This window comes from Coloeus monedula, assembly GCF_965178545.1.
Source record: "Coloeus monedula genome assembly, chromosome: 8".
NCBI lineage: Eukaryota > Metazoa > Chordata > Aves > Passeriformes > Corvidae > Coloeus > Coloeus monedula.
Genome location: NC_138788.1, coordinates 18106944 through 18126874, shown reverse-complemented (window position 1 = coordinate 18126874; position 19931 = coordinate 18106944). Strand labels below are relative to the sequence as shown.

Here is a 19931-nt window from a genome sequence, read left to right as displayed (position 1 = left end):
TCTTGGTTTTAGTCCAACTAAGCTCTCAATCTCAGTATTTTCTGGCAATCAAAACCATTATAATTTTATTCTCCATAGCACATGATTTCTTTTTATGGTTCCTGAATTAATTGCCTTTTGTTTTCATTGAGTACCATCTGTCCTTGCGTTCTCAGCCACGAGAGGAAATAAGGGGCCTGGCTTTATATTCTCTGTTATGCATTATTCTAGAGATAGTTCCTTTTCTAAGACTGTGGCTTCTCTGTCTCTCTTCAACCCAGACTGTCTAGGTGTCTGATAACATGCTGACTATCTCTGTGTCTTCTCCTTCTGATGGATCTTTAAACTTTCGTAAACAACTGAATGCAATATGCCAGGGGAGGCTGTATCCCCTGCTGATTATTTGACTACAATTTTCTATAGTAGGGAATTCTGTAAGTTATTTCAGTGCTGTACACTGGAGCTAGTTTTAAACTTGCTAGTGTGGTCCTGGTGGCAGCCTTGCTACAGGGGGATGAAAACCCACCGAGGTTAGTTCCCCCTGTGTCTCAGGTAGGTGCACCAGTCCCACTGAGCTCACAGCAATTGCTGTAGGTCTGTCTGGGGAGCTCTGGGTAGGAAGCACCTGGAGAGCCATGTAGAGCTCTGTCTGTGCTGACACATGTGGAGGGCTGAGACAATCCACCTTCACAGCATTAGTTCATTGGATAAGGCTAATGCATGTACACTGCTTCCAGGAGCTGAGAGCTCAGCTCGGTGGCTGCACTGTGCCAGGTAGATGCTCTGAGAGAACTTTCCATAGCAGAGTGGCATGTCATGGTTGTGTGAGAAAGGGAACATCCCTACGACTGGCTAGGAGCATTCACAGCAGTTGAGACATGGCTATGGTAAGCATCTAAGGAGCAGCTCTTAGTGCTGCAGGTATCCCTCTTTGAGAGAATGCCCCAGTGCTCCAAAGGCTGCCCCTGTACTGGGGTCTTCCTGACCTGCAGTGGTACTATATTGAACCTGTCCACACTTTGGCCAGCTGAAGCTGAATTAAAGATTTATCACTTTCTTGTGGCTGAACCCTGTTCTCATGATTTCTATGAATTATGTTCTAGGCTATAATTAATCAGGCAGCTGTTAATTAACCTGGACAGGATGTCGATCATCCTTATAATCCCTGTAAACTTGTAGCAGAAAATAACAGATCTGTTTCTCAAAGGTATTAGTGGAGGTAAGGAACCAGGAAAGTGGGTATTTGCTATGTCGGGGTAACAGAGGTAGGTCTGCCTTTTGTCTGTCTTCCTTTTTTCCTGAAGCCTATATGCTAAAGTGTCTTCACCCCAAAAGAGCTGCAGTGATCCATCGACCACTTGTTATGTGTATATTCAGCAATCAGATGAAAGCTTTTGAGAGATGAACTACACTGTGGTATTTAACACTATCTTGATAGACTCACTGGGAGTTTCTTGCAGCTAGAGGGAACAGAATCTGGTGGTAACCAAGTTGGGACTGCTCCTTGCAGAACAAGGCACTGTGAGCTGGACCAATGCACATCTCCCGGGCTGCATTTTTACTTGTTTGGAAAAATACTTAATTTTCCACATCAAAAACTTGTTTGTGTAGTAGCCCACCCAAGTCCTATTAAAATCCCTTTCTACTAAGGGCTGAGTACCTCTGAAATCAGTCAAGTGCCAAAGCTGTCGTGTCCCCTGGATCAACACCAATGGCTCACAAGGTATGTTAATAAATGGATTATACTGTGACTGTGTGGGGCTCTGTCTTATTTTTAATAACGGAATCTGTTCCAAGGGCAGATTTTAGGATTTTTTCAGCACTGAGTTAAGTTAATTAAATTTCTCTATTAATGTTATTTTTAGAGACGCTTCAACATGCTAAAGCGTGTTGCAAAGTTGGCATCATGTTAGCTACCATTACAATGAAAGGCAACAGTTCTTCAAGTGCCACACTTTTTGCCATTTGGAACAAGTAAAGAGCAGGTCAGCTCATTGCATTTAAAAGTTAAGAGGCTTTAATACATCAGCTTTCTAATTTGTTGTTAAAGGTGATCTTTCTATACAAATTTTGTTCGGCATGACTTAGTCTCCTTTTAGTCTCCAATTCATCTGTCATCACTCTTACGAGTCAAAGCCTCTGGAAAAGTGGAAGTGGGATAAGAGAAATGCAGTTTGAATGAGCCATTGGTTCAAGAACACTGTTATACTCCACCCATACTGCCCCACTGCTGAAACCTGAACTTCTGTAAGAAAAGTCTGTCTTAAAACATAGTCCAGCTCCTTGCAAGGTCTGCACTGACTTTTCCAAGTCTTTAGGATTAGACTGATGGTGTAGCTGATGCCTGCAGACTCCAAGAATTATAGTGTGTAAGTTTTTGCATGTACTGACTCCAGCCTGCTGTTGGGAACCAACATGCACTCACTGAAGAAAGGACTGCTTGTGGTTAACAGTTTCCTCGCTTCATGTCAGCCTTTGGGGTTTTCTGCACCTACCTGCATTTCCCTTCTTGCTTGTGCAAAACTGGGAAGCAGAGTTTGGGCATTTTATCTGGCCTTCCATGGGTCAGCAGGCACCGTTTCATCCCATCAGTTCTGCAGTGCTCTTCTGTAGTCACTATCTGGAAAAGAAACAGTTGAAGCCGTGGTTAATGCTACAAGTCTGTCAAATATTGTTTTGTATTAAAGCACTTGATTGCTGCCTTTTTGTGGTGAAAAGGCTTGGGAGGAGTGTATGGCATGAGCTTATTTGTTTCAGATTGCCTGCTGTAAGATAGCTTTGGATTTTGAAACTGAAATATGAATGAGGAAAAAAACCTGAGCTTTCTTCATGTGATTTTCTAACTAGGATAGCTACCATATTCATTGGGAGAGAGGAAGAAGGGCATTCAGGTATCAGCACTGACATTAAAAAAATTCTTACTTGGGCACAATTTCCTCTTTCTAGTGGAGGAAGATGGGATACTGCTCAAATTGCCTTGGTTTGCTGGGCTGGGTCCCATGCTACTCTTAAACTGGCCTGTCTAGAAGGGGTTCCAAGCATTGGTAGGAGGTTTCTATGGAATTCTGTTCATGTGCAAAAGTGAAAAGAGGAAGTAGAGCCAGCAAAATGGATCTTTAAGTACGTGGAGGGTCCACCTGGAGTAATTTATGTTTAGAAAAACCTTTGGATTTAAGATGTACTGATGGAGGACAGGCATAGGACAGACAAATTGGTGAGACCCCAGTGCACCACTTGATCTTCTCCTCCCTGCTTTTCAAATCCCACACATTCTGCCAGAAATAAAAGGCACTGTTCTCTTTGCAGATTTTCAAAACTAGTCTGTCACCTGAAAGGAAGAACCAACTTCCTTGGCTCAGCTTTACTAATAAGAAGCTGTGTTGCTCTGTCAGCTAAGCAAAAGGCCTTGTTTCTCCTATCCCTTTATATCTGCAGTGGCCTTCATGCGTGCATCAGGGCAGCCGCAGCTCTAAGGGCTGAGCTGGGAACAGGTGCAACTCAGGGCTGGGCTCATGTTTTGGCAGGAATTAAAATTTCAGCAAGTTATTCCTGTTGGGAAGTGTTTGCTGAGCGTGTTTTGATTGCCAGCCCCTGGCAGCGCTGGGGCTCAGGAGCCAGCAGCAGGTAGCTGCCAAGGGTTTCCATGAGGAGAGAGAGGTCGTGCAGCAGCGCTGCTGTCCTGTTTGCCCATGTGCCAGCCTGGACAGCACGCCCTCCTCACTGCAGAGGCTGGGAGTGTGGCAATGTAAGTGGACAATTCAGCTGAAACCACTGCAAAAATTTATTCTTTTCTATTACTCTCTTCTTGGAAACAGGACAAAACCACTTCAAACAACAACAAAACCCTTGGCTTTGCAATTTAACTAATCTGCTCTGCTTAAACCAAAGCTGTATGAAAAGAAGATAATGTGCTTCTAAAGGTTCGTTCCTTACTCTTTTCCCCCCTCCCCACTCACACGTACAGACTTGCTGGAGGTAAAGCAGGATTATAACCTCTGATTGTGGGATTCTAGAACCAGTAACCAAACATACCAGAGGAAAGCTCCTTTGCTTCAGGTTTACCATTTTGCTACCTCTTGCAAGACTAAGAAGCAGATTCTGTTATTCAGCACAATTATGCTGAAGTCTCAACAGAAACCCTTTTAACTCTCCACATGTTTAAGCCACAGCTATGTTGATTTACACTTGAGAAATCTTTATTTTCCTGCAAGGCTTGTCTTCGCAGTTACATGGGTTTAACAATTTGGTTAAACTGATGCAACTCCATGGTTGACATTTAGGGGTGATGCATCTATTTGATTCTATTTGAATCAGATGCCACTGTTTAGAAGAGTCAGGAGTGTCCACACACAAGATTCCTGAATAAATAAGCAAAGAACGTGCCACTACTCAATAAACTCCTACTACTATTACATTTAACCATTCTAAATAAATATAGTTTGCTAGATTTACCACTAAATGTGATGATAGAATTACACAAATCTAGTTACCTTCCCCCAAGAAGACATGTGAAATATCTTGGGAAATGCATTAAAGTTTTGGATAGTGAGTTTTATAGGATCTTGTCACAGCATTTTGCAGGAATATGGCTGAAAATGAAGATCTGACTAAAAAAGCTGGTAGCCTTTGAGGCAGTGCACAAAACAACCAGCTGTCAGTACCTGCTAAAGGTTGGTCACCTGCCTAGAGAAGAGAGATGAAAATAGAAGCAACTGATTTAATCTGGAAATCCCTAAGTCTTGTAAAGGAGCTTGTCTCCTGAATACACCAGAGATATGGGATCTGCAGGTGAAATAGGTGAACACTTGTTACCAATAAGCATTCAGATAACTTTAAGTCTTGACTGGTTTGTTTTACAGAGCACTCTGCAATAAATCCTACTTGCTCAAGTCAGTAGGTCTAGGGAATTTTTTTTTTCCCCTCACTTATTACAGAAAAAGAAAAGTGACTGAAGTGTTATCTCTGTATCTAGCAGTCCAGGTAATTTTCAGTCATCATGAAATGCATAATATCTTTGTTAGCGTCTCCTCTTTCTTACACAAGAGGCCAGTTAAACATGTAACTGGAACAGCACTGACCCTTATCCACACTCATGAGCACAAAACTTGTCAAGGTGTGTTTTCTTAAATGGAACATTGCTGCATGGTTGTAGCAACCACACTATTTGTAAGAGAGAACCTTATGTTGGATTGACAGCTTAATTGACAATTGAACTTCCCATTCGGATCTGAAGAGAGGTAGCATGAATTCAATTTTAAAAATAAAACCCTTCATCTCCCTAACTCCATGGTTAGATTATTTTTCTAGGGAAAGGCTGTGGAGAATGCATACCGTTTTACTGTCCATAATATGGTACACTGTTGTCCTTGCATTTTAGAATCACCTTTTTTTAGTAATCTTTTATCCCTATATTTAAGTACTAATGTACCTGTTATTTATATTTTGAAAGACTTTACTGCTAAGAAGCAGCTATAGTACAAATTTTGCTATGGCCAGTTTCATCTGAAGGAGCAGGTTCAATAGCATGGGGAAGGCTTTGGCTCCTGAAGATGTGAGAAGCATGTAAATACAGCAGAGCATTACTTCAGTTAGCCAGGATCTGCTTGTCTATGTTGCAGAGCAGTGTATGTTGGCCTTGACATGAACAAGTGGGCTTCCTATATTCCCTAACAGTTATCCTTTACTTACTAGCTAACTGTACCTCCAAAAACAAATACAGAAGCCTGTCTTCTGCAGAAAAGGTGTGTTAAGGGTCAGCAGCACTTGTTATTTTTAATTACCATTTTTGATTTCTAAAACTGTAGATTGCTAGAGAAGGAATGTCACATTTAGCAATTTTCCTTGATTATTGTTTGGTGAACTGAAAATGAGCCAAGGAACCTATGTTTTGCCTGCATCAAAAGAGGCTTCTTGGTAGTACTTAGGAAGGACAAGGAACAAGTGTATAACATTGCTAGTTAGGGCAATACACTCTCTAGACAAACTGAGTTATCAATTGCTGAGTTTACATAAATGATGTATCTGACCTGCTCTCTAGACAAAGGAGAAAGATATTACACTGCCTTCACAATCTTTTCACATAGCTGAGGAAATGTCCAAATGTGATATTGACTGCAAAAAAAGAGAACTTGCAGTGTAACAATTGTTTTCTTTCCCCTCAGTTCCCTTTAGCTTGGTGCTCTTATCTGTGAATGTATAGTGCACATTAGACCCTGCCAGACTGTCAGCTTTGGTAATGGCAGAAGAAAGTGTGAAAAAAAACCAAAAAACAAATGCTCCTGCAGGTTAGTGTGAAAGGAAGAGGAAAATATACTTGTATCCTGTGAAATACAAAATGCCAGACAACATATGCTCAGTAATCCTTGCAGGCAATATTATCTGTAAATGCCATCTTATCTTTCTGAAGAGTAGCAGTTATGTTCATACATGAGGTCTTAGCCATAACTGTTGTCTCCTGCTGTATAACAGTAATTTTAACAGCTGTTGCAAAATGTTCCCCTACTGACTCTATTTTCCATGTATGTATGTACGTACCAGTCACTTATCTCACAAATGGTGAATTCAGTTTTGAATATGGCTTTAATCAGGCACATGTTCATATTCTTTAAGATCCCAGAGACAGAACCTTGGACAACATAATTTCAAAGTCTTCTGTGGAAAGGATTAGTCAAACACCAGAAAATGCTTGATCCAAATGGGGGAAATTCAGCTTGTGATTCCTCAGGACAGCTCTGCTTTCAGCTTCCCAGTATGCATTGTCTGGAAAAGCTCTATGCATCTTGCACAGCCATTTGCCTAGTAAGAAGAAGAGCAAGGAGCAATGAGCTGTGTGCTGTCCCTTTTGTGCTAAAGCAGATCTTTGCTCCATCTCTTGTACAGGTCTAGTGTTCTGAAATAAATAATGGTGGCTGGATGTTATGTCTGTGTAGATGTTTAATATCTGTATTAATTATTACTAGTTATTAATTAAGTGATCAGTATAGCATGAAACAGTGATCATCTAGGAGGAATGGGAACTTTTGGCAGTTTGCCATAATGCCATAGTTCCAGAGCACAAGAAACTATTATTCTGCACATCCAATATATTACTTAGACACAAAGCCATATGTGTACTTTAAAGAATTTGCCTTTGCTTGTCATTTCTGAGTGCATTATCGCATGCAAAGAGACAATGAAATCTTTGTTGAGTCAGAATGGAGCTGAACAGCTGGGTCCCACTGCACTAGCAGTGAAAATCCCCAGAGTGCTGTATTTTGTTATTGAGTCTGTATTAGATTCAAACCATAGCAAGGATGTGTTTTACTTTCCACGCAATCAGAAATAAAAACCATGCTGGATATGACTTGTAGAGTAGCACATGACTCACCAGTGAAAAGCAGACACTTCTGGGGTGCAATGCAGACTCTCACTGATTTTTAGTCCCCAGTGAGATCTTAAGACAGGAAACGAATGTAAATGTTGCAATTCTGCTTTAGGGTATGTGTGTGCACTCATATGTGTCTCTCTCATATGGAATGCTGCATTCTTAAAATTGTCTACAACGGAGGCAGAGGAATTCTGAACAGCAATTTCCTTTTTCTGAAATAAGAGAGAAAGGAAAAGAAAAGTACATCCCTGTAAGTGAGAAAACATCTTATTGGCAACCTTGTAGTTTCTGCAGGATTTCTTACTGAATTTCTTTCTTCCTAGCAGAACACTGCTGAAATTGTCAGATATTATTTTTCACAGTCCCTAGTTTTTGTCTGTTGGAAGATCCACAAGGGAAAATACATGCCTGTCTCATGCAATAAGCCGGCTGGAAAAAAAATGGATGAGTGTTTATGAACTTGTGTGCCTTTCCAAGCCATGAGGACAAGGAGAAGCGAAGCACTCACACCTGGCACTCCCTCATGTTGGCCAAGGCAACAACACACCCAGGCCTGGTCTGCACAAGCCAGAAGACACATTTTAACAGTGTCTTGAAATGCACTTTAAGATAAAAGTGCAAATGTGTACTCTGCTTTGCTTGCCTCATTCTTTTCATCACCTCTTCCATGCTTTCAGCCTGTGATGTTTAAGAAAGGGAAAGCAAGATTTCTTTGGAAATCTCCATAACTTGTGGTATCCCAAACCTGGAAGAAGGAGGAAAGGGAGTGAGGATTGTTACAATTTAATGGAATCAAACGTAATGTACTGAAGCCCCCTTATAATTAGGACTGTCTAATATTCCTCCTCTCCTCTACCCTTTCTTGATGTAATGTGTATTCTCTACTGGATTTAGGTAAAATCTAACAGTGCTGTGTTGCACATAATGTTGTCAAAAGATATTGGTGAGCAGCACCAGCCTTATGGCATCACCGTGTTTCCCTGCCCACTTCTGTCATTTCAAGTGCGACAATCTGAGTCAGGGTGCTGAATTTCACCTGGTACCTCTTCACTCCTCAGACACAACACATTTGTTTTTTATTTTTTTTTAATAATCTCCTTTTCCCCATCAAAATGCTCTCCAAAATTTCAGCTGTATATTTTCATTCTTTGAAATTCCTACAATCGTCTAAATACCTTTTTCTCATAAGGGAAACACCTTTCCTAAGGTGAAATCCTTCTTTAATGCAACACTGCACAAAGTATTGCAATGCCTTTGCATATCTTTGCTTTCTCACATGGCAGGGATTTTCTGCAATGCCCTTGACTCAGAGTGCTATTGATGTAACCCACCAGAGCTCCCATTATCAGGCAGGTGTGTCTCTCTCCCGAATTACTGCTGGTGTGGTGCACTAACAGGTTATTTGGCAGTACAGATTTGATCGGGTCAGGCATCAGCACAGGACAACTTTTGGGTAGGATTAGGCAGCACATGAGCCAGAACTTGGCATGCTGTGCTGCAGCACATTGCCTTGTAGCTGGCTCGCCCGGTGTCTTGCCTCCCTGCCCAGTGCACCTGTGGGATGTCTGTCTTGGTAGCACTGAAGGATCTGACATTTCAACAAGTAACCATAGCTTTTATAGCTGATGGATGCTGCAGTAATGCACCTTCGTGTTCAAAATCTTAAATGGGGAAGCATTACCTTTGTAAGGACAAACCATGTAGGAAGTTTCCTTTAAGATCCAAGGTGCATCACTTAGGACCCTCTATGAGGGCTCACCAATTAATAGAATTTTTTTGGATCAAGGACTATAGTATGACGAGGGAGATAGTGGGTGTTCCCAAATGCATTTCAGTTTCTCTCAGCTCTACATTTACCATTTCTTAGTATGTCATTCTTTTTTCCCTAGCTTTTTTCCCCTCCCTGTCATCTGCTTTTCCTCTCTGTACAAACACGGGGAGGGAGTTGTAGGCCCAGCTGTTTGGCTGACATGTACTCAGCTTAAAGAGAGAACTTACTCTTTGGTATTTTACTACTCAACTCTCACAATGAAGCAATGAACTAGATCGCCAAGAAAGAGAATTACAGAAAAAAAAAAAAAAAAAAGAACCTCACATCTGCTGCTTTTAGAATGGGCAGGATAGGAAGACCTTACCTAACCTATGCAATTCCTCATGGACCTGGCACGTGAGTTATTTCCTCTCTTTGAATTTTGGGGTTGTTCAGACGCGAGCAGCTCCTCAGACCCCTCCTTCCCTTCGGCCCCTGTTGAGAGAGCGAGGGGATTTCTCGGCCGGAGGAAAGCAGTCCCTGCACTTGAACAGGACTTATCGAGCCGCGGTCCCCTCACTTCACTTCCTTTTCCCCCCTCGGTCTCCTTTCCTGCTGTTTTTCTTCTAATAGAAAATGTTACTGAGAACTCAAATATTTTTTTCATTTCCAATCAGATAATCACAGCTGAGTGATTTCTACCTCATGCAACTCATCTTCGGTGCGTTCCGGGGTAACCCCCGGATTTTAGCACAGCTAGCGCTCTCCCGCTGCCTTTGGCGGTGCAGGCGGGCACAATACACAGACTTTTGTTTTATTACAGGCGCTCCAAGCGAGCCGCTGGGTGTGCAGGGGCAGGCAGGCGCCAGCCGAGCTCGGCGGCCCATCCCTGGGGCCACCGGGGCTCCTTCTCCCGCATTCGCGGTGCCGGGCTGGGACCGGCAGCCCCGCCCGGCATGCCCCGCGCGGCGGAAGCCGGAAGCGCGGCGGCGGAAGCGGCGCTCAGCTGGCGGGGGGTGTCGCAGGTGAAGCTGGGAAGCGCGGAGCCATCTTGGTGCCCGCGCCGGGCAGGGACGGGACCCGCCGGGGCCGCGAACCGCCGGGGCCGCGCCGGGCTCGGGGGCGTTCAGCGGGGCCCGCCGGTCATGGGCTCATAGAGACACCGCGGGGCCACCGCGACCGGAGCGGCGACGGGCTGCCCCCGCCCTGCCCGCCTGACCAGCGCCGGGCGCTCCCCGCCGGCCGCCGCCCGCGCCCCCGTGAGGCCGGAGCCGCCGCCTGCCTGCCCACCCGCGCCGCTGCTAGTGCCGGTGCCCGTGACGAGCAGCCGGGAGGTCGCGCCGCCCCTCCGCTGGCCCTCCGGCCTCACCGGGCCGTTTTTAAGCCCCCGCGAGCGGGAGGGAAGTTGTTCCTCCCCAGCCCCCGCCGGTGCCCCTGCCCGCTCTCCCCTCGGTTCCTGCGCCGGGAGTGAGACAAGCACAACCTCAGGGAGACCCGGCCCTGCGCACAGACACCGGCGGTCCCCCCGCGGGAGCCCCGGTGGAGGAAGCCGGCCCCTTCCCTCGTCCTGCAGCGCCGGGAGCCTTCGGACCCTCCGTGTGCCCGGCAGGCACCTGTCCCGCCTGGAGGCAGCTCTCATGGACTAACCGGCCCCCTCCGCCTCAAGTACATTCTGTGGACATAAGCATTTTTTAACTTTTTAAACAACTTTTTTTTCCGCCCCCATGGAATTTTTACGAGCTGCCCCTTAGTTATTTCCTGCTTCTCCCACCTCAGGCAGCGCTGACTTTGTTTTTTCCTGGTACTGTAGTATGGGGATCAAATCAAACCCGAGATTTTAAGTATTGCAAGAGCCCTCAAGTCCATTCGCCTGTTAAAAGTGAGCAGTGCTGTTCCTGTCTTTCTTCTTTTCCCCCACGTCGCCTGTCGGATGTGATGGAACTCATGTTCGCAGAGTGGGAGGACGGGGAGAGGTTTTCATTTGAAGACTCCGATCGCTTTGAAGAAGACTCTCTTTGTTCCTTCATCTCTGAGGCAGAGAGCCTTTGCCAGAACTGGAGAGGATGGAGGAAGCAATCGGCTGGACCCAATTCCCCCACTGTCAAAATGAAAGGTGAGGTCACCCGGTTTCATTGGGATGCTCTTTGGATTCGTGGAAGTTGTGGGGCAAGGGGGATGGTAGGTGAGGAGGTCTGCAGAGGGAAAGTCAGAGCAGCAGAGAGAATTCCTATGTAGGATTCATTGTCGGGATAATGTTTGACCAAAGATTGAAACTGTAAGTTCACTGGCGTTCTTAAGACAGAGCTGTCTTTCAGGTGAGTTTTCATCTGCATGCACTCGTGGTATTGTGGTGCTGCTCTTCTGAGTAGATTGTGTGGGATTGCTCTTGGAAATCTGAAAACCGTTTTATATAAACAAACTGCAGACTTGGCTGGGAATAACTGCATAGGTTCCCCACATGCTGTGATCGAAGTACACTAAGATTTCATAGAGGTTTTTGTAACTTCTGTAAAGCTACTCGTGTAAAGCCATGTAAGCCGTCATTGTATAGAGCAGTCCATTTTCCTTGTCTGATTCTTGGCATTTTTCGTTTTTCTTTTAAATTAGCTCTTTCTTTTGGAATAGTGTAGCACGAGGGCCTTAACACTGTCACAAAGAAGTCGGCTAACAACAGTGTGCCTGCTTCAAGAGTTGTTTTATTTCCTTTCTGCTGATAGTAATTTCTATTTGTAATTAACATATACTTATTAGCTCTTTGCGTGATTTTTTTTTTTTTCCTTTTTAAGAAAACTTGATATTCTACTGCATTGTGAACCTGGAATTCAGGTGATGTTTGCACTAAGCAGAGCCAGATACATAGTTAACAGAAATTACACAAGCTCTTTCTACTTTTCCTTTTATCTCCTGTTTCTTCAGGCCAGTGTCAGTACTTTTCCTGTTATTGCTGATCTTTGTAACCATCACCTGCCTCATTGATATCTCCCTACCTGGAACCGCAAAACTTTGTTCTCTTCTGAATATTGGCCTTACATGATCAGAGAATGCAATTTATATTGAATTGAGTTGGAATCTGGCCATGTTGTGCTATGGACAAGTGTTCAGTTTTCACTGGTTTAGTACCAGAAAGTACACTTTGCATTAACCATAGGCTTTCCAGAGCAGATGAAGTTTTAAATTCTGCTACTGTAAAGAAGGGGAACTGTGTTGGCATTTTTAAAAGCTGTGAATCCTGAAATGTAAAAATAAGCATTGTGCATAGGGCAAAGCGTATATACATGTATACATATATATATATATGTAGTATTTTGTTTACATACTGGTGTGGAAATAAAGACATCTCTAGTTTGGCAAAGGTGTATGGGATTGGTTTGTATGGCTCTGCAAGTCAGACTGATATTTGCAGAGGTGATTCTTTTTTTCAATTTTGAGATGCTTTTAGCCAAATTTTGTCCACTGGTTCAGTGTATGAGTGCATGTTCTTCTGGGTCTTGACCTAGTTCCTTGAGCTCTCCTGACCGAATTAAATCAAGCAGCAGTTGCTCTCTCTGCTGTCATCCACTTGTTGCATTGAAAGGAAAAGCTACTTCAGTAGATTGTGTGTATTTGCAATCTTCAGGCTCTTTTCTGATGTGTAAAACAGAGCTAACATATCACAACAATAGCTAACATTTTTGTGATAATTGTAATTATTTACGCCAAAGTGAGATGCTGTTCTGGGTTCTGCAGACTTGCATAGGCAAGGCTTTTATTGCTTGGCCTTGGTTCATATATTTCAGGCTTTATTTGTAGAGACACCTCATTCCTTTGTATGAGAGTCTTACTTAAAACAGGAGGGACATTTTGAAAGGATACTGTTGCCTCCTTTAAGGCCCTTGCTGGAAATTCCCAGGCTCTGGTCAGAGTTATTTTGAGAAGAATGTGAATGTGGATTTGTGGCCTAAATAATTATTTATTCACACTATGAAATCATATGATACTACCATTATGGAACACTTGCAGGTACTTTACTGTACACAGTGTGTTGCCAGTAAGTCTGGTCTGATTGAGATCTGTCATTGTCTCAAATCTCCTTGGATTTCAGAACTCCTGTACCAATTTTATTATTTTTAATACCTCTTCTTGACAGTGTTTTTAAGTCAGAAAACACAGTTTGTATTCAGAACTTGCTGGGTCCTGAGGTGGTAGCTTGTAGTGAGTAATTTCAAATGTGGTAGTTCAAAATTGAGCTGTGTGTTTTTATTCCCACAGTTTGCCATTTTGTTGTGTCCTGTTGCCTGTGCAAACAAAAGATGAGGTTAGACACTAGGTTCTTCTGTTAAGTGCTAAGAGAAAACAAGAGGTACTATATTCTGTTAGTCTTTTTCTCCAGTTTGGAGCTCAGCCTGTGTTTTGGTGTGGAATTAGCCAGACAAGTTATGTAATAGAAAGAATTTCTAGCTTTTTCAATTGTTTTCAGTTTGGCCTTCTAAGTGTCTAGTTCTTCATTAGTTGGTTCAAAGAGAATCCCCCTGAGACTGACGGAAGTGCTGTTCTCTGGCTCTTAAACAAACAAACAAACAACCTGCACACACACCAGTTATGGCTTTCTTACTTTTTGCAAGTTTTTATTTTCTTCTTGGGTATTTTTAATATTACTGTCATGCTTACTGGAAATTTAACAATAAGGCTTGGGACAGCTTGTTGCAAATACACAGAGTATTCACTGCAGAGGATTGCCAAAAAGATGAGTTATTCACTTGTTTGTGAACCACCCCATTGGTTTGCTAAAAAAATGATGGAAGAGGGAGAGAAATGTTTGAGTTTCTCTAATATAATCATTGGAACTGATTTCTTTATAAAATCAGGTATCTTGAGTAGCTACATCAGAAAAATAGAATTGTAATTGCTATGTTTTTTCTCTCATTTAATTTCTGTTATTAGTCTTCTTATAGTCTTCCTATATTACACTCTACGAAGGAATTTTCTCCTTAAACATAGAATTGTTAATGTGAAGAAGGAATGCATTGTGTCCACTTCATAGATGCCCTTAGATTTTGAAACTACTCTCCCATCTCCACGGAGTCACCTGCACTGAAATCCTGGAGGAAACATGTCAGTTTTGGGAGTACCGGGAGTCCTGTCGTGATTTGGAGTGTTTGTTTTAGGAATGCCTTGTTCTCTTGTTAGACTGCCTTGATTGCTTGCTTTACCCCTTGTGTTTTTAATTTTGAGTGGTGTAATGCTTCTAACTGGTATTTGGCCATTCATTACCTGTATACATCATTGATTAGAGGCTTTCAGTGCTCAAGTAGAGGATTCTGCTCTGAAGTTAAGGTGAACGGATGTTTTGAAATACAATGTCCTTGCAGTGTGTTCAGAACTATCTGGTTCTTAGAGTTGGTTTATAACTCCAACTCTTTTTCTTACATATCACATTACAGTCCACCACTTTGTTACCTATCTACTAACTAATGCACCCACTTGCCTTTTCTCTGCTTTTCTGGGCAGTCTTTTTTTTCCCAGGAACCATTATGATCCTCTCATGCCCTTCTCGTTTTTTAAAGCAGTTGTGGTTTTCATTGGTAATTGGAGTAAGTGTAGTCTCTCTGCAAACGTTTTATTATCTGTTATCTTCACATAAGTATTTTTGTGATAGAATTTTTAAGAATAAATGTTAAAGTACACTCATTATCTCTTCAAACCCACTGTGGCTTTGTTTCTTCCTGAAAGCTGCTAAGCTCTTTCCCACCCTTAGTTCTTTGTTTCGCAGTTTCTGAAGCATAAATATTTACCAAACACATAAGAAGCTGCCATTAATACTGTAGGATTGTTAAGTAATGCTTTCACAATATATTTATTCATTTTATATTTATTCATTCACAGTGGATTTGGTTGGAAGTGTGCTGATGAGTTGTGTTGAATCTGTTTTCAGTAGGCAGCTAGTGGGCAAACTTGACTTTTTTTCTTTCCTTTACTGTAAGCTTGAACTATTGTATACTGTATTGCAAAACCCCGTCAGACCTGACTAAGAATTGATGCAGGTAGTGCCCTCTTAGAAAATATTCTTATTATTCAGCCCCAGACAGTCTTTGTTCTTTCAAACTTAGGAGCACCCACAATGTGAAGTTTTGGGCACAGTGTCTCAAAAGTATGAGCTGTATAGAGAAAATCATTGGCAGAGAATATGCAGAGCCTGAGGTGAAGATATGATCAGTTTAGAGATCAAAGCCTGAGCATTGTCTATACTGGTAAAATGACAGTGACTGATTTTCATTAATTTATACAGGAAAAGAATAAATGGCATAGAGAGCACTGCTTCTTCCTCAGGAATGCTAGTAACTAAGAAATTAAAGTTAACCCTTGTTCAAACAGTAACTTGAGAAAACAGCAGGAGGAATATTTAGTCTCTTTTAAATTAATACTGTGCTCTTCAGACTCTTGGTCTTTTCAGAGAAGAATGCTGGTATCATCCCAGAGTGTGTCCACTCTTTGAGCCTAGTGAAGCTGGAGATGGAGACTGTAGTTTGCTGCTGTTTTGTTACCAGCCATTACTGGGTATTACGACTGATTTTTTTTCTTTTCCTACTTTATTTCTGCCTCTGCTATTAAGGGGAAGATTATGTAGTAAACTCGCACTTCTGGGAGGTACAGGTGTAGTATGTCTTGTTTGTTGTGTTTTCTAATTTATTACAACACATGACAATCTGTTCTAGCTCAAATATATCTGTTATAGTATATCCAACTTCATTAGTAAAATGCTAAAACAGTAACTGATGAGCAAAGGCGTTATATGGCTCCCTAGTGAGTTTCTTTATAGAAGCAACAGAATTCTAAAGATATAAATGTTGATGAGAAGATACAAATGGTTATGAAATAAGCAGGGATCAGCTGTCCAAAGAGTAAAGGTAACGTGAAAGTTAGGGCTTAGGTGCTAGCAGAAGATAGGTTTCTCTGTATTTTCTCACCTTAGTAAATGAATTTCACCTGGTTTTGTACTCTAATCAATCAATAGCTGGTGATGTTGTTGATTTGCTACGGAGCAGAAGCAAAACTTCAGGTTGAGGAACGGACTTACTGCCTTGTAATAAATACAAGGTATAGAGGGGACATGGGTTCAGAGAAGCTCCATAGACAGTGGTTTGTCAAGACTGATGGGCATGATTAAGTGCACAGTTTCAGGCCTGGGATGCAGACTTCAGAAGCTGTCTGTAAGTTTTCCTAAACAAAAAGGTGGTTTCACAATGCATTAATACCTCTGTCTTTTGGAAGAAGGACAAACTGAGAATGATCCTCACTCATAGGTCTCTTCATTTGCATTTTCCTGTGCCTTTCTGAGATAATGGAATGTGTGTATCCCTCTCTTCAGAAAAGAGTACTGAAGAAACCACATAAAGAAGCTATCAGGAAAAGATACTTCTTTACTACTGAGATTTTAATTTGCCACTCCAGTTTTATCTCTCCTATGGTTTTTTTGCCTTTTCCTTTAGTTTTCTTTTCCCCTCCCAAAAAGTCTTTCACATTCTTTTCCTGTTTTAATGTCTTGCCTTTCTATGGGGAAATGTTTCATTTTCTTTTGTCTCATCTTTCTACTCATCTTTCTTCCTGGCTTCCATGGATTTTTCTTTTTGTGTTTATTTTCTCTTTCTGTTCACCTTGTGGAGATCCCCGTGTTGCTGAATGACCAGAGATCACAGAGGCTCTGTTTGCAGTTCAGGCTTACTGAAGCTTCTGGGGTTATTCTTTTCCATGGCATGTTTACCTCTGGGGGAGCAAGGATAAGGGTTCAGATTTGATCCTAGGCTCTGAATTGTGCTCTGCCTTTGTTTCCTATCCCTTTCTTTATCTCCCCATCTCCCTGTTAGGGATTCTTTTTCCCTGAGTTGCTGAGTTCACAAAGTGATGGGAAGTTTCAAGAAGCCAGGGAGGCTTGTTCAATAGGTGGAGGTGTACTCCTGGCTTCATGAATTGTGGTGGGCTCTTGTACAATCTGTGCTCCTCTTGCTCTGGTTTGGTGTTGCTTCTAGTCATGGTGTAGTGAAGTGATCTGTATGTTTGAAGACCCACCAGTTAAGTGTGATTTAATATGCAAGTCTACAATTTTGGAGTTCCACTTCAGTTTGAGGAACAGCAACCAATCCATAGCATAACCTATATGCAGAAAAATAGCACCTTTTGTACAGTCTATATTTCTATAATGAGAAAGGAAGAAATGAGAAGTCAACTGATCAAACTTAGGAAAGTCTGTTTAGAGGTATTAATATACCCAAAGTAAAAATCATTCAGCATATGAGTTGTGGGAGTAAAACTCACATGTTGACTTGTGGCCAGGCCTCTTTTTTCCCCTCTCTGAAGTCAGTCTCTGTTTTGCAGTCTCTTGAACAAACACACAAAACCCTCTTCTCTTCCTTCCCCAGCAATACCTTTGAGGGAACAGAAAAGGACATCAGTGATTTGAAGAGTGTCTCTTATGCCAGTTATAAACCGGGAGCAAAGAGCATCTCCTCTTAAGTGTTTTGTGTCCTAGGTAATATACAGTACTTTGTTCCAGAGGAAAAAAAGGAATGTACCGTTTCAAAAGATGTTTGCATACTTTAATGAACTTCTGGAGTAAATATTTGTCTATTTAGACTATCGATAATTGATTTGCAAGCTTTTGTTTGTTTAATAAGAAACATTTACGAAAGTCAAAACCTATTTATTCTTTAGTTCTTAAAGTTGAATAATGTCTTTAAAATTTCATTGCTTTTAGACCAACGACTTTATGTATCAGCTATCTAAGTGTAAGACTGTAAAGTAGTTAAAAGACTAATATAAAATAGTGTCACAGCTATAAGTTTTTTCAACTTTATTTTAATGTACTTTATCTGTATTAAGCCCTTTCCTTCCTCCTTCTGTTTTGTAACATCCTTCTAAACCCTCCAAATGTAAAATTCAAAGCACATATGTGTCAACTAGCTAAAATATTACATTTAGAATTTTATTTTTTTTAACATTAAAGAGCAGTGGTCTGTAATGAACAAAATACTTGAAATACTGATTCAAATTTCAAAATAATATATCACACATTTCTAAATTGCCTCCTTTGAAGCTGTGTAGTCTCAAGCAGTAAGTGTAAGATTACCAATCAGACGATTCTCATTCTTCTCATAGTTTGTGTGTTCTTTGATGCATCTTTTCTTCTTTGTTTCTTTATTTCTGGCAAGGCTGTGGGTAGTTGTGTAGCATTTTTAACAGAAAGGACTGAAAGTGATGTCTTTGAGTACATTTCTTCACGTGCTTTAAGCATTATCAGCAAGATTTGTGGAAACTTTGCTGTTTTGATTATTTTTAGTTCATCTGTATTTGCTTCCATACAGCTGGAAACATATTGTTTTTGAAAAGAGTGAGACAAAGGAGCTCTCTCAGGTTGCAATATACCTATTAATTAAATTCTTCTGGAATTGTGTATTTTGAGAAAAGTGATGCTGTGAAAAGTACCTGGTTTTAATAAAAAATGCCTTCTGTGATGAATCACTATTAGTGTTTCTAGATTGCTGGAACAAAAAAAATTTAAGAAAAATGAAGATGTTAGTATTTACCAGTATCAATTAGACAGAAGCTGAACGTGTTTAAGCTGGAAAAAGCTGTGTGTTGATTTTTCTATATTTACCTAAATCTCTGCTGGTGTGAGGAAAAAAATTGGAAGGTAAGACATTCTATAGGAGGAAACCTGAAAAGATTGCAGGAGTAGTGTCTTTAATCAAATTCTTAACATTCTCATTCAGCTGCTGCAAGCAGGGGGACCTGAGTATTACTTCTTGATGTCTAAGTGACTTTTTTTGCCTTTCTTTTGTCTGCTAGGTTTATCTTGTGATTGTGAGACATATAGTAGGGCTTTCAAGCTTCTTTTTCTTTTTCTGGGATAAAAATTGTCATGTAAAAGAAATGGAAAGGATAAATTGATAAGATGGAGTGAGGAAGAAGAATATCTGTGCTCAGAAGAAATCCTGCCCCTTTGTGGGAGAAAAGCTGGGTGCTGGAAGGGAGAATATAGTTGAGAAAATGAACAAAAGGGACCTCAGAGACCAAAAACAATGTAAAAAAAGAAGTCCACCTTTTTTTACAAAAATAGAAATAGGTAGTGTGATAAAAGAAATATTACCCAGAATTTGCCTGCAAGCAGTGAGTCTTTACAGGGAGGCATCCAGGGGTACATTTTTCTCCCAAGTTAAGACATTTACATGGTGACTTATTGCAGCAGTGGGCAGGTGAACACCTGGGCCACTGATTCTGGCTTCTTCCTCTGTTCTAAGATGAAAAATTTAAGCAGATGGTCATCACTCTTTGCTATCCAGAAATACTGGTAAACATGAATAATTCATTGATGGACACCTGAACATGAAAACACTAATGCAATTTTAAAATGCAATTAATATTGTTCCTCCCCCCCCCCCCCAACACCCCTGCAGATAAACTATTGGAAAAAGTTAATTGTGGCTTTTCTGTTCGTTAGACTTGAGATCTCTAAAGATGCTGCTTTGAGCATGTCTCCCCAGTCAGAACGAAAGAAAAAGTGAGTCAACCTTAAAATAAAAGTAGTCAAGATACCATCTAGACTGTTTCTTAGAGATATTCATTAAAATAATGCCTATGTGCATTAGAGCCATTCTTGATGGCATTTTGTCAATGTGTGTGACAAAACAAGATTCTTTGTTAAGTACAGAGAAATTTCTGAACCTGTGAATATTGGGTATTTTATGGCCTTATGGAACCTGTCCATGTCTTGTTTCAGGTTTACTGTTCTCCATATATGCTCATATTTGCCTGACTTTGTGTATCACCAGTTGTGATTCTTGAGACTTATTCTTTAGTATTTTT

At 41.3% G+C, this 19931-nt stretch overlaps 1 protein-coding gene across 2 annotated transcripts in view; it reads left to right on the top strand.

The window, feature by feature from the left end:
* Positions 1 to 10151: 10151 nt before the first annotated feature.
* The window catches only part of ZSWIM8 (zinc finger SWIM-type containing 8), a 56754-nt gene continuing 46974 nt past the window's right edge, over positions 10152 to 19931 (top strand). For both annotated transcript variants that reach the window (XM_082286271.1, XM_082286270.1), the window contains exon 1: positions 10152 to 11208. In XM_082286271.1, coding sequence (XP_082142397.1) covers positions 11031 to 11208 — 178 coding nt within the window. In that variant the 5' untranslated portion in view covers positions 10152 to 11030. The remainder of the gene's footprint in view (positions 11209 to 19931) is intronic.